The following is a 12,500-nucleotide window of genomic DNA, read 5'->3' as shown; positions in this document are numbered from 1 at the left end:
GAAAATTAGTATTTTTTTTTACTCAAAACTAATGGTTGGAATAGATTCAGCACCCCTGAAAACCCCTAGTTAGACACCTCACAAGTTAATTTTAGACTTTTCCTTTTTTTCACCCAAGCCCTCGGGGCTAAGTCTAGCCTGGTAAACCCCCCTCCCTCTTCAAATCTCATTTGCATTTGATTTCAGGAAGGAGTCTGGTCTACAGGCCTGTATGGGCAATTTGGGAGCTGGGCTGGATTAGTACAGTTGACTGACAACCCCTTCAGCCAATCAGCAGTCCGTTCCCCTTCAGCCAATCAGCAGCTCATTTTCCCCATCCCCAGCCAAGTATGACGCAAGGGGACTTTTGAAGGGGACATGCCGAAAATAGGTTGCTTTATTCGGATACATACGTGTCACTGCCTGCCCCGGCCGGTTCTCTGAATTTTTATTTTTTAATAGTCTCTGTGATGATTAATTGACCACATATATGAAGTTAAACAACTAAATTCTATCCAAACAATATCTTATAAGTAAATTCCGAGAAATATCGCGCACAGAAAAGATGGCTGCCGCTCGTTTTTGGTCGGGTGCACTCAGGTTGGACTCGGTTCCATTCGGTTTCACTCGAACTCGCCACCTGATTGGCCAACCTTCGCTGTCAATCACAGACCATTGAGAGAATGGAGAGTTCATGTTATGAACTCCGGAGAAACGCCCAGACAGGCCTGTAGGCCAGACTCACTTCTGAAAACAAATGGAAATGAGTTATCCGGAGGGAGGGGTTTACCAGGCTACCTTAAGTCCCCACATGCAGACAGTGTATCCCACTGAGCATGTGCGCAGTAGGTGTACACTCTTATCAAGTGTTTAGCAATATTTTCTTAATTAATTTTTCAGAATAGAATCAATTCAACAACACCCCAATCCCTACCATTGATTATACACTGTGCTGTACATTACAGCTTAACAATAACCAATATACCAATATTATATGGCCAGGGAGACATTTTTACTAAAAAATAATGGTTGGAATGGATTCAGCACCCCTGAAAACCCCTAGTTAGACACCTCACAAGTTAATTTTAGACTTTGATTTTTTTGTTCATATTTTTAAACCCAAGCCCTCTGGGCTCCTTAACTTTGATTGGCTCTCTAGGATTTTCCACGAGGATTTGGGTTTGCATTAATTGAGAGATGATTCTAGACACCTATAATAACACATTGGTGAAGAAAGCTATTGGTAGTACATTTTTTCACAGATGGTCCAAACATCTTGCTAAAATTCCCTTACTATAATAGCCGACCTTGCCAGCGATTCCTAGCGTTTTCACTCTCACTTTTCACTAACTACAAAATCTAAATGAAACTACATACAATCATAGAATAGGAAATTTGCCCGGCATTGGCCAGACTGATAACGTGGATTCACTCTCACGTTCATCCCCGGTATCAGTTGATACCGAGGAGCCTGGTATAAGCATAAGCCTGGTATTTTGGTTGTTTATGAATTTGTGAATTTGTTTAACTGTGACAGTTTTAACTGTGATTATTTATGATTTTTTAATTTGTTTGTTTGTTTTTATTACTCAATACTTTTTCTGACCTTTTCTTTTAAATCTTACCCTGAAAAATATGGGGTATATGATATCACGATAAGAACTAACACTAATACTAAGAACGGCTATAGCGTGTCACTCCCCATCTATTTCCTGTCAGCCTACTTTCCTATCTATAGAGTACAGAAGTCCTGACGTCACTCGTTCATCCCCTGGTTCGTAAAGTAATTTCTCTATGCATGGAGAATAACATTGGGTCATCTTAGAATCGTCTCATATAAGAATTGTGGTCCAAAAATAAACAAACTGTGTCGGCGATATTGTCAGGGAGGAGGTTCTGTATCGTATATGATAGTCAGTAGGGGTGGGACGATATGGGTACCTCACGATACGATATGTATCACGATATTAGGCCCACGATAACGATATATATCACGATATCTGAGAATGCCGATATATTGCGATATCACGATATATTGCATGAAATTTCACCAACGATATATCACGATATCTGAAAATATCGATATATTGCGATATCACGATATATTGCATGAAAATTCACCAACGATATATCACGATAGTCCTTGTATTCAATTCATAAACACATAAAATAGCACCAAACAGTTCAAAATCATCATTACACAAATACAGACTAGGAAAAACAACGTATCACAAACTAAAAAAAAAAACTTTTTTTTATTTTTTTATATCGATATTTTTCGGGAGGATATCGATTATTTATCGCGGGAGAAAGTATCGCGATATATCGATATATCGATATATCGTCCCACCCCTAATAGTCAGTCACTTATATTTGATACGGTCTGTTTCTGGCAAAGATTTAACTAATTCGGTGGAAGTAACATTATCGTTTTCTCACCGTCAGTTGATGCTTCATATCCATAAGAGTCAAACCGCCCTGATCATTTGTTTATTTTTGGAACACAGTTCTTATTTGACGCGATATTAAACATGTCTATGGGGATTCAGAACGGGGGTGGAAAACCGCGAACCAGGTAGGATGTGTAAATTACGTCAGACTTCGGTGCTCTATAATAAAAGCATAAAAGGCCAAAAATAAATCAAAAACTAAGACTATAATCATCACCTTGCAGGAGATGCTGGTTCCGGTGGCGTGGTGGCGTCCAGCACCCAGCTGTGCGTGCCGTGCGGCGCGGACGTGGCGTTCTCGCCCGGCCAGAAGGCGCTGCGCTCCACCAGGGTGGTGGTCAACGAGCTGAGGGCCCACACCCACTACACCTTCATCATACACGCACGCAACGGGGTCTCCCAGGCCAGCGGCGGCGGCGCAGGGGCAGGGCAGAGCGCCTCGGTCACGGTCACCACCAACCAAGCAGGTGAGAAGAGGAAAAGGCCCTGATTGATGTCCACGTGTTGGTATCAAAATGTACTTAACCCATTAAGACCGGGAACGCATCTGTGTCATTTTTAGATTTCTTTGTCTATTCAAAAAATAGCAGATATACAAGCTCATAGAGCGGCACCGAGTGCCGCACTATGAGCTTGTAGATCTGCTATTTTAGAAAAATCGTGAAAATGCGTGCAAATCTTTGAATATATATATTTTTTAAGCAAATCTTTGCTTCTGGGAATTCTACAAATGTCTTCTAAATCCGAACAGTTTTAAAAAGATTTTTTTGTTGTTGCTATAATATCAGTGGTTCTCAAACTTTTTTCATGTCAAGGACCACCCAAAATTATATGTATTTGGCCGCGGACCCCCATCTCAAAATATTTTGTTCCAGGGACCCACAGAAGCAAAGATTTGAGTTACAAATGTATATATATATTCAAAGATTTGTACACATTTTTCAAAAATAGCAGATCTACAAGCTCATAGTGCGGCACTCGGTGCCGCACTATGAGCTTGTAGATCTGCTATTTTTGAATAGCCAAAGAAATCTAAAGTGACACAGATGCGTTCCAGGTCTTAATGGGCTAATGTACCAAAATGTTTGAAAATAGCAGATCTACAAGTTCACAACGCTATTTTCAAATAGCCTAGGTTGAAAATAGGGCTAAATCATGTATATCTGCAAAGTAACTAGTGACCCAAGTTTTCAAATAATTGTAGTGGAGTAAAAGTACAATATTTGCCTCTGAGATGTAGTGGAGTAGAAGTGAAAAGTATTGACAATTGGAAATACTCCAGTAAAGTCAAAGTCCCTCAAAATTGTACTTAAGTACGGTACTTGAGTAAATGTACTCAGTTACTTTACACCACTGGTGGATTTCCGGTTCTGTGTGGACCTACTGGTTCAACCGATTTCCCGGTATTCTGCACACCAACCAACACACCCTCAGGTTGTTGGCCAAGTGTTGGGATAAGCGGTTGGATGGTGTTATGGAGTTATGTGGTGAAATGGCACACACACACACACACACACACACACACACACACACACACACACACACACACACACACACACACACAGAGATATGTTTTTGTCAGATAGTTGGCTCAGCGGCGGGACAAGTCCTAACAACCCTCCTCATTCACTGCTATCATAGTCAACAGGGGGACAAAGGTCATGTATGACTAATGTTCATAAGAGAGGCAGAGAGAAAGAAACAGTCACTGTTTGTGCTTCTGTGTGCTTCTGTGTGTGTGTGTGTGTGTGTGTGTGTGTGTGTGTGTGTGTGTGTGTGTGTGTGTGTGTGTGTGTGTGTGTGTGTGTGTGTGTGTGTGTGTGTCGCACAAGATATCTAGCTTACGTGCAGTTGTTATTCGCATGAATGCGTGGGAGGGGCTTTTGCACCTTCACCCAGCTGACTGCTCGAGGGCTTGGAGCGCAAATGGCTTAACTGAAATGTTCTGGATTTTACAGGAGAGCTTTTCATTGATTGTAATTATTTAAGCATATTTAAGCAATGTACACTTTAATACAGAGTATAGGCTACTAGGAATATGTTTCAAACCATGTATTTGTTAATGTTGTTTTTAACCCATTAAGACCTGGAACTGTGTCATTTTTTAGATTTGAGCTAAAAAGCATTTTACACTTTGGGCTATTCAAAAATAGCAGATATACAAGCTCATAGCGCGGCACCGAGTGCCGCGCTACGAGCTTGTAGATCTGCTATTTTTGAAAAATCGTGAAAATGTGTGCAAATCTTTGAATATATATATTTTTAAAGTGAACATTTTTAACTCAAATTGTTGCTTCTGGGGGTCCCTGGAACAAAATATTTTGATGGGGGTCCGCGGCCAAATACGTATAATTTTGGGGGTCCTTGACATGAAAAGTATTGAGCACCACTGATATAGAAACATAGGTTTTTCAGAATACTGTTGAGATTTAGGAGACATGTAGAATCGGCTTCAGGTCTCAATGGGTTAATTGAATAATTACAATAAATCGTAAATCTCTCCTGTAACATACGCCCTTTGCGCTCCGAGCCCTTGTGCTGTTCAGATGGCTCTGATGAGCGCACCGTGTATCGTCGTCCATAACGTCTAGCTCAGTGTCGCGCATCAGCCACGCCCTCGTCTCTGGTCCCACTTGGAAGAGGACCGGCCTCTGTAGGTGGTCTGTACAGAGGACAGGTGGTGATTATGTGTTGTGAAGGTGGTCTATACTAGAGTTCTCAACGGGCCTGAAAATGAAGGCCCGGCCCTAACTGGGCCCTAACTGGGCCGGCCCGAATAGGGCCCGAACAATTACCTTGATTTCTGTGGAAAACGTCCACTTTCGCCAATTTTCTGTGTTTGAGATTTGGCCATTTTCGCCAGTTACACAGGCCAGGAAGGTCGGACGGTGACGAACTAGATACCTGAGTAAAGTTCACTTTGAGCCGCATCCAACGCATCCACTGCCATTTCCGTCGGCCTTACCGTTCAGCCGCTATAGGGGCAGTTGAAATGTATTTTTTGGGGGGGTCGGGTAGGGTCGGGGTTCGGGCAGAATGTGAGAACTCTAGTCCATACAGGGGAGAGAGGTGGTGATTAAGTGATCGGCAGCATGCTCAGGCTCCCTGCACTCGCATGCTGAGCCGTCTGTCTGCCAGGCCCCACTTCTTCATAGATAGACCATTTGAAGCAGCCGACCCCGGTACGTACTGTAGGTCAGTGGTTCTCAACCAGTGGTCCGGGGACCACCAGTGGTCCTTGAGGAGTTTCCAGGTGGTCCCCAGCTAAATGATGGAGAGTTGGTAACCAAATGGACCCTTATAGAGCTTTAACTCTTGACATTTGGTTTCATTTTACACTCTCAAGAGTTAATTTATTGTTAAACATCTGCAAAGAAGTCTACACAACTAGAGAATGTAGAAGAATTGTTATTTTGACAAAATCTTATCCAACGATAACAAAATATTCTAAAATTTAGGTCTGATCAAATCTCATCAAATGGTGGTCCTAATTGGCTCAAATGGCGAATAAATAATGGTCCTTGATACAAAATAAGTTGAAAACCACTGCTGTAGGTGGTTCATTAGGGTCCAATGTCCCGGGGCCCGGATGTACAGTAGCGGTGGATTCGTGTGGGGGTCCATCTGACTCATCCATGTGTTTGTAAACAGGTCCTGCAGGGATAGAACTGAGCCTTATACTGTAGGGGTGGCAGGACTTGAATCTGCATGGGAGGCACTGCCTTAGTTGTTGTGTCACGCAGGATGTATGTTAGTTTCCAGGCAGGGGGGGGGGGACTATTAGGGGTTGACACTTCTGGGGTAATTTCACGTCTACTCAGGCTTTTGTGTGTGCACCCCACAGTGCACACAGACACGCTTTTAACCTATGCAATATGGGAACGCATCTGTGTCATTTTAGATTTCTTTGGCTATTCAAAAGTAGCAGATCTACAAGCTCATATAGCGCGGCACTCGGCGCGCTTGTAGATCTGCTATGTTTGAAAAAAAAAAAGAAACGTGAAAATGTGTGCAAATCTTTGAATAATTATGTATACATTTTTAACTCAAATCTTTGCTTCTGGGGGATCCTGGAACAAAATATTTTTAGATGGGGGCTCCCGGACAAATACATAATAATTTTTTAAAACATACGTTTTTTTTTCAAAAAGAAACTGTTAGGATTTAGAAGACATTTGTAGAATCCCCCCAGAAGGAAAGATTTGAGTTAAAAAACATTTATATTAAAAGATTAAAACAAATAAATAGCAGATCTACAAGCTTGTATATCTGCTATTTTTGAATAGCCAAACAAATCTTAAAAAGACACATAATGCATTCCCGGTCTTAATTGCTTAATTCAAAATGTTGATATTTGATATTTTTGTGTGCGTGTGTGTGTGGGTTTGTGCGTGGGGGAGGGGCGGGGCTGTCCTTGCTCATTTGCACGTTGCTGCGTGCGTCGGACGCGTCGAACAGCTCGCTCTGCAACTTTATGATGTGTTTCATTTTGCATTGTGAGTGTCAGCCAGAATGTGGGTGTTTTCACACGCTCGCTCGCTCTCTCTCGCCCTTGGGCCCCCGAAGCCACGTGTGTGTGCGTGTCGGTGTGAGTGTGTGTGTGTGTGTGTGTGTGTGTGTGTGTGTGTGTGTGTGTGTGTGTGTGTGTGTGTGTGTGTGTGTGTGTGTGTGTGTGTGTGCGTTACCTCTTCAACTGTCTCTGTTTTCAGTTTTTTCACTGTGGCGTTTAGGAGCAGACCCACCTGCCTGGATTCCAGCTGCCTCAGGGAAATAACTTAACAGCGGGAGTGTTTACGTGTGTGCGCGCGCGCGCGTGTGTGTGCAGTGGTGGAAAAAGTACTCAAATTCTTTACTTAAGTAAAAGTAACAATACTGCAATATAAAAATACTCTGTTACAAGTAAAAGTCCAGAATTAAAAATGTACTTGAGTAAAAGTACAAAAGTATTGGCATCAAAATGTACTTAAAGTACCAAAAGTAAAAGTACTAAATATTTGAAAATAGCCGATCTACAAGCTCACAACGCGTCGCGATGCGACGCGTTGTGAGCTTGTAGATCTGCTATTTTCAAATAGCCTAGGTTTAAAATAGGTTTAAAGTTGTTAATGTATGTTTCATTATATCATAGTTTATATCTGAAAAGTAACTAGTAACTAAAGTTTTCAAGTAAATGTAGTGGAGTAAAAGTACAATATTTGCCTCTGAGATGTAGTGGAGTAGAAGTAAAAGTATTGGAAATTGGAAATACTCAAGTAAAGTACAAATACCTCAAAATTGTACTTAAGTACAGTACTTAAGTAAATGCACTTAGTTACTTTCCACCACTGTGTGTGTGTGCATGTGAGTGTGTGCGCGTGTGCATGTGTGCGTGCCTGCGTGCTCGTGTGTGTTTGTATGGGGAAGGTGTCAAGTGCAATCGACAGACGCCAACCATATGGTCTGATGATATGATATGATAAACAGAGGACACACCAACGTATGGAGAGAGAGAGAGAGAGAGAGAGAGAGAGAGAGAGAGGAGGGGGGAAGGTGGTGGCGTGGGTGGAGGAGAAGAGAGAGAGGTCCCTGGGGAATAGGAGGGAGTGTGAAGTAGGTCATGTTCTCAGGAGTACTGGGTCAGCGGGTTTGTTGTGGTGACTGTCACCTGGACGCCATGGTTTACTGGATGTGTTTGAACTATACAGCTGTGTGTGTGTGTGTGTGTGTGTGTGTGTGTGTGTGTGTGTGTGTGTGTGTGTGTGTGTGTGTGTGTGAGTGAGAAGATGATGATGGACTCCTGGGAGAGACCTCCATTCATTGATTGATTGATGGATGGATGGATGGTTGTCATGGAATGTTGCGTCATGCGAGAGAAATGTTTCCCACAATTTCAATTGAGTGAGTCTCTCTCTCTCTCTCTCTCTCTCTCTCTCTCTCCCCTAGTGCGTGCAGCCGGTCATACATGACAGCTTAGCGGGAATGTATAACTGGATGTCTCAAAACGTCCTCCTCCAGCTGAACTCAGACAAAACCCAGATCCTGTAGGCATGATGGGACTTGAGAGCATCTCTGAAGTCGTTGGTTCCACTAGCACAGTGGTTTTCAAACCTTGTCAGGCCACGACCCGCCAAAATAATCATATTTGAACTGGGGACCCCCCCCCAAAATAATCATATTTAAACTGGGGACCCCCCCAAAATAATCATATTTAAACTGGGGACCCCCCCCCAAAATAATCATATTTAAACTGGGGACCCCCACCCTGAGAAGCACTTGAAATTGTAGGAGTTGAGGCATTTGTTTGACTTGGTTCCTCAGATAAACATTGTGAAAGTGTTGGCAATGTTTGCCTCTTTCTTAGGTAATGCTTGACAATTTGGCCGTTGTTTGACTGGTATTTATCATAGCACAGAGTGCCACGCTATGAGCTTGTAGATCTGCTATTTTTTGAAAAATCGTGGACATTTTTCAAAGCAAACATTTTTTACTCCGATCTGGATCCCTGGAACAACAATTTTGAGATGGGGGTCCACGGCCAAATACATATCATTTTGGGTGGTCCTTGACATGGAAAAGTTGGAGCACCACTGATATGGCAACATACTGTTAGGATTTAGAGGAAAAAAATCTCAATCTCAAAATGTTTTGTTCCAGGGACGCCCAGAAGCAAAGATTTGAGTTACAAATGCTTGCTTTAAAAATATATATATATCAAGAATTTTCAAAAATAGCAGATCTACAAGCTCATAGCGCGGCACTCGGTGCTATGAGCTTGTAGATCTGCTATTTTTGAATAGCCCAAGGAAATCCTAAAATGACACAGACACGTTCGCGGATTGAATAACCGCCGCCCGGGGCCGTTGCAGTGGGTCGCTCTACCTTTGGTTATAAAAGTAAATCAGCTGAGTCAGTCGACTGCTTTAAGAGTCTGTTGTTCGAAAGGCATTTGTTTGGTAAGCACTTTGTTTTTATTTATGAAGTGTTATTGGATTCGTTGTGCAGGTTATTGCTTTTATTGCTTTTATTTGCCTCGTTTCATCTCGCTTTAGCTTTTATTGCTTTGTTTTGTGGTTCATCATACAAGCACCTTGTAACTGCTTTTTGAAAGGCGCTTTATAAATTAAGTTTACTTAATCTCTCTCTCTCTCTCTCTCTCTCTCTCTCTCTCTCTCTCTCTCCTCTCTGTCTCTCTTTGTCTCTCTCTCTTCCTGTCACTTTCTCTCTGTCGATTTGATTTATTTCTCTATCTCTCTCTCTTTCTGTTACTTTCTCTCACTCTGTCACTTTATTTATCTCTGTCTCCCTCTCCCTCTCTCTCTCTCTCACTCTATATCTCTCTCACTCACTCACTCACTCTCTCCCTCCCTCCCTCCCTCCCTCCCTCCCTCCCTCCCTCCCTCCCTCTCTCTCTCTCTCTCTCTCTCTCTCTCTCTCTCTCTCTCTCTCTCTCTCTCTCTCTCTCTCTCTCTCTCTCTCTGTCTCTGTCTCTGTCTCTGTCTCTGTCTCTCTCTCTCTCTCTCTATCCCTATCTCTCTCTCTCAGCTCCCTCTCCGGTGACGTCCATCCAGGCCAGTGATGTCACCAGGCACAGTTTGATGTTGTCGTGGCAACAGCCTCATCGACCTAACGGGGTCATCCTGGAGTACGAGGTCAAGTTCTACGAAAAGGTCAGTCCACCCCCGGTGGCCAACCAGCCTCACATCACTGATCTAGGGTCATCCTTATTATCATGTATAATGTCGACACCTTTTATTACACATTCCATATATTATAGGGAACATCACTGTACTCTGTATAACTTAGCTCATTGATTATCAGTCTTTTTACATATTTTTTTTCAAGGACCCCAATTTGAGACCAAATTTCTATGTCTGGAACCCCAGTTTACACTGGAAAAAATCATCAGTGTCAATTTAACTCTGAGAGTGTACAAACTAGTGTCGATTTTTACAGCATATTTTGATTTGGTTTTAGTCATAGCCTTTTGAATAAAATTAAATTTTTATCATATTTTAGTCACCTGAAAAGTTTTACTTTTAATCTAGTTTTAGTCGACTAAATATCATAAGATTATAGTCGACTAAATCTACAGTGGATTTAGTCGACTAAAATGTATTTTGGCGGTGCCTTGATGGCTGATTTGACACTTGGTTGCATGCTGAAAATAGCCGATCTACAAGCTCACAACGCGTCGCAGCGCGACGCGTTGTGAGCTTGTAGATCTGCTATTTTCAGAGCGCAACACCCGAGCGCAACCAAACATAAAATTACTTGTACTGGATCTCTTCTCCACTAGTCCCTCACTAACAATCTAGTTTTGTTTGACGAAAATTTGTTGACGAAATTGTCAACATATTTAGTCTCTCTTTAGTCAGTGATAAAAAGGTAGTCGACGAACATAGTTTTAGTCGACGAAATCAACACCGTCGCGGCCGGCCGCCTCATGTGTTCTTTCTTTCTCTGGGTCCATTCAGGACCAGAAGGAGAGGTCCTACCGCATCATGAGGACGCTGTCCCGCAGCGCCGACGTCACCGGTCTGAGCGCGCTCACGGTGTACGTGTTCCACGTGCGCGCCCGCACGGCGGCCGGGTACGGAACCTTCAGCACCCCGTTCGAGTTCTCCACCAACTCAGGTACTCCATGATGGATGACATCACCTCACCTCAACGCATCTTCATGTCTGATTGATTTATTATACCAGAGGTGGAAAGTAACCAAGTTCATTTATTATCATTGGTGTAAAGTAACTAAGTACATTTACTCAAGTACTGTACTTAAGTACAATTTTCAGTTACTTCTACTCCACTACATCTCAGAGGCAAATATTGTACTTTTACTTTAATTATTTGAAAACTTTAGTTACTAGTTACTTTGCAGGTATAAATTATTACATTATAATACATACATTAACCACTTTAGCCCTATTTTATACATAGGTCATTTGAAAATAGCAGATCTACAAGCTCGCAACGCGTCGCATCACGACGCGTTGTGAGCTTGTAGATCTGCTATTTTCAAACATTTTAGTACTTTTACTTTTGGTACTTTAAGTACATTTTGATACCAATACTTTTGTACTTTTACTCAAGTAAAAAAATGTATTCCGGACTTTTACTTGTAACGGAGTACTTCTACATTGCAGTATTGGTACTTTTACTTAAGTAAAGCAATTGAGTACTTTTTCCACTTACTTTTTTAATAAGTTTTTAGTGGGCTCACGGTTTCTCTTCATTTTGTTGTGGGATGCTTTTCTTTCTTTCTTTTTTCTTTGTTAGTGGGCTCGTTGCTCATTGCTCATTGGCCGTGAGCACATTCATGTTATTTTGGTATTGCTGCTGGTACTCATGGCTGCCAGTTCCCACCTTAAAGTCTGTGGGAGTTGTAACTGCTCCAGACCGTCGTACTGAATAACTGCTATAGCTTACATAACGACTGAATGTCCAAGATGTACAGGTTATCCACTGGAGCGCTCATTTCACTTTCTGTTATCTGCATAATGTATGTATCCCCCAAAGAGGAAAAGATACAATCTCCCACCATGCAACAGCAACTCCTCCTACACACCTCAAATGGACATTTGCCCTTTGGGCACCATGTTCTTCCAGGTGAAAGTCTGAGGACTGAACTTCCACTCAATGTGGATTCATATGCGTCACATGGTTCTCTACTTGATCCATAATTGATGCCATAGATGCCATGGTGATCATAGAATCTATCAGTGGTGGAAAAAGTACTCAAATGTTTTACTTAAGTAAAAGTATCAATACTGCAATGTAGAAGTACTCTGTTACAAGTAAAAGTCCGGAATTAAAAATGTACTTGAGTAATAGTACAAAAGCATTGGTATCAAAATGTACTTAAAGTACCAAAAGTAAAAGTACTAAAACGTTTGAAAATAGCAGATCTACAAGCTCACAACGCGTCGCAAGATCGTCTATTTTCAAATAGCCTAGGTATAAAATAGGGCTAAAGTGGTTAATGTATGTTTCATAATATCATAATTTATATCTGCAAAGTAACTAGTAACTAAGGTTTTTAAATAATTGTAGTGGAGTAAAAGTACAATATTTGCCTCTGAGATGTAGTGGAGT

At 41.9% G+C, this 12,500-nt stretch overlaps 1 protein-coding gene across 1 annotated transcript in view; it reads left to right on the top strand.

Moving 5' to 3' along the window:
* Positions 1-12,500, top strand: part of LOC308092876 (ephrin type-A receptor 4-like) — a 74,301-nt gene that overhangs the window by 33,282 nt on the left and 28,519 nt on the right. The window contains exons 8-10 of the mRNA XM_080438983.1: positions 2,654-2,896; positions 9,951-10,075; positions 10,883-11,042. Coding sequence (XP_080295109.1) covers positions 2,654-2,896; positions 9,951-10,075; positions 10,883-11,042 — 528 coding nt within the window. The remainder of the gene's footprint in view (positions 1-2,653; positions 2,897-9,950; positions 10,076-10,882; positions 11,043-12,500) is intronic.

This window comes from Gymnoscopelus braueri (genome assembly GCF_963280865.1).
Source record: "Gymnoscopelus braueri genome assembly, chromosome: 10".
NCBI lineage: Eukaryota > Metazoa > Chordata > Actinopteri > Myctophiformes > Myctophidae > Gymnoscopelus > Gymnoscopelus braueri.
This window is presented reverse-complemented; position numbering and strand designations above follow the sequence as displayed.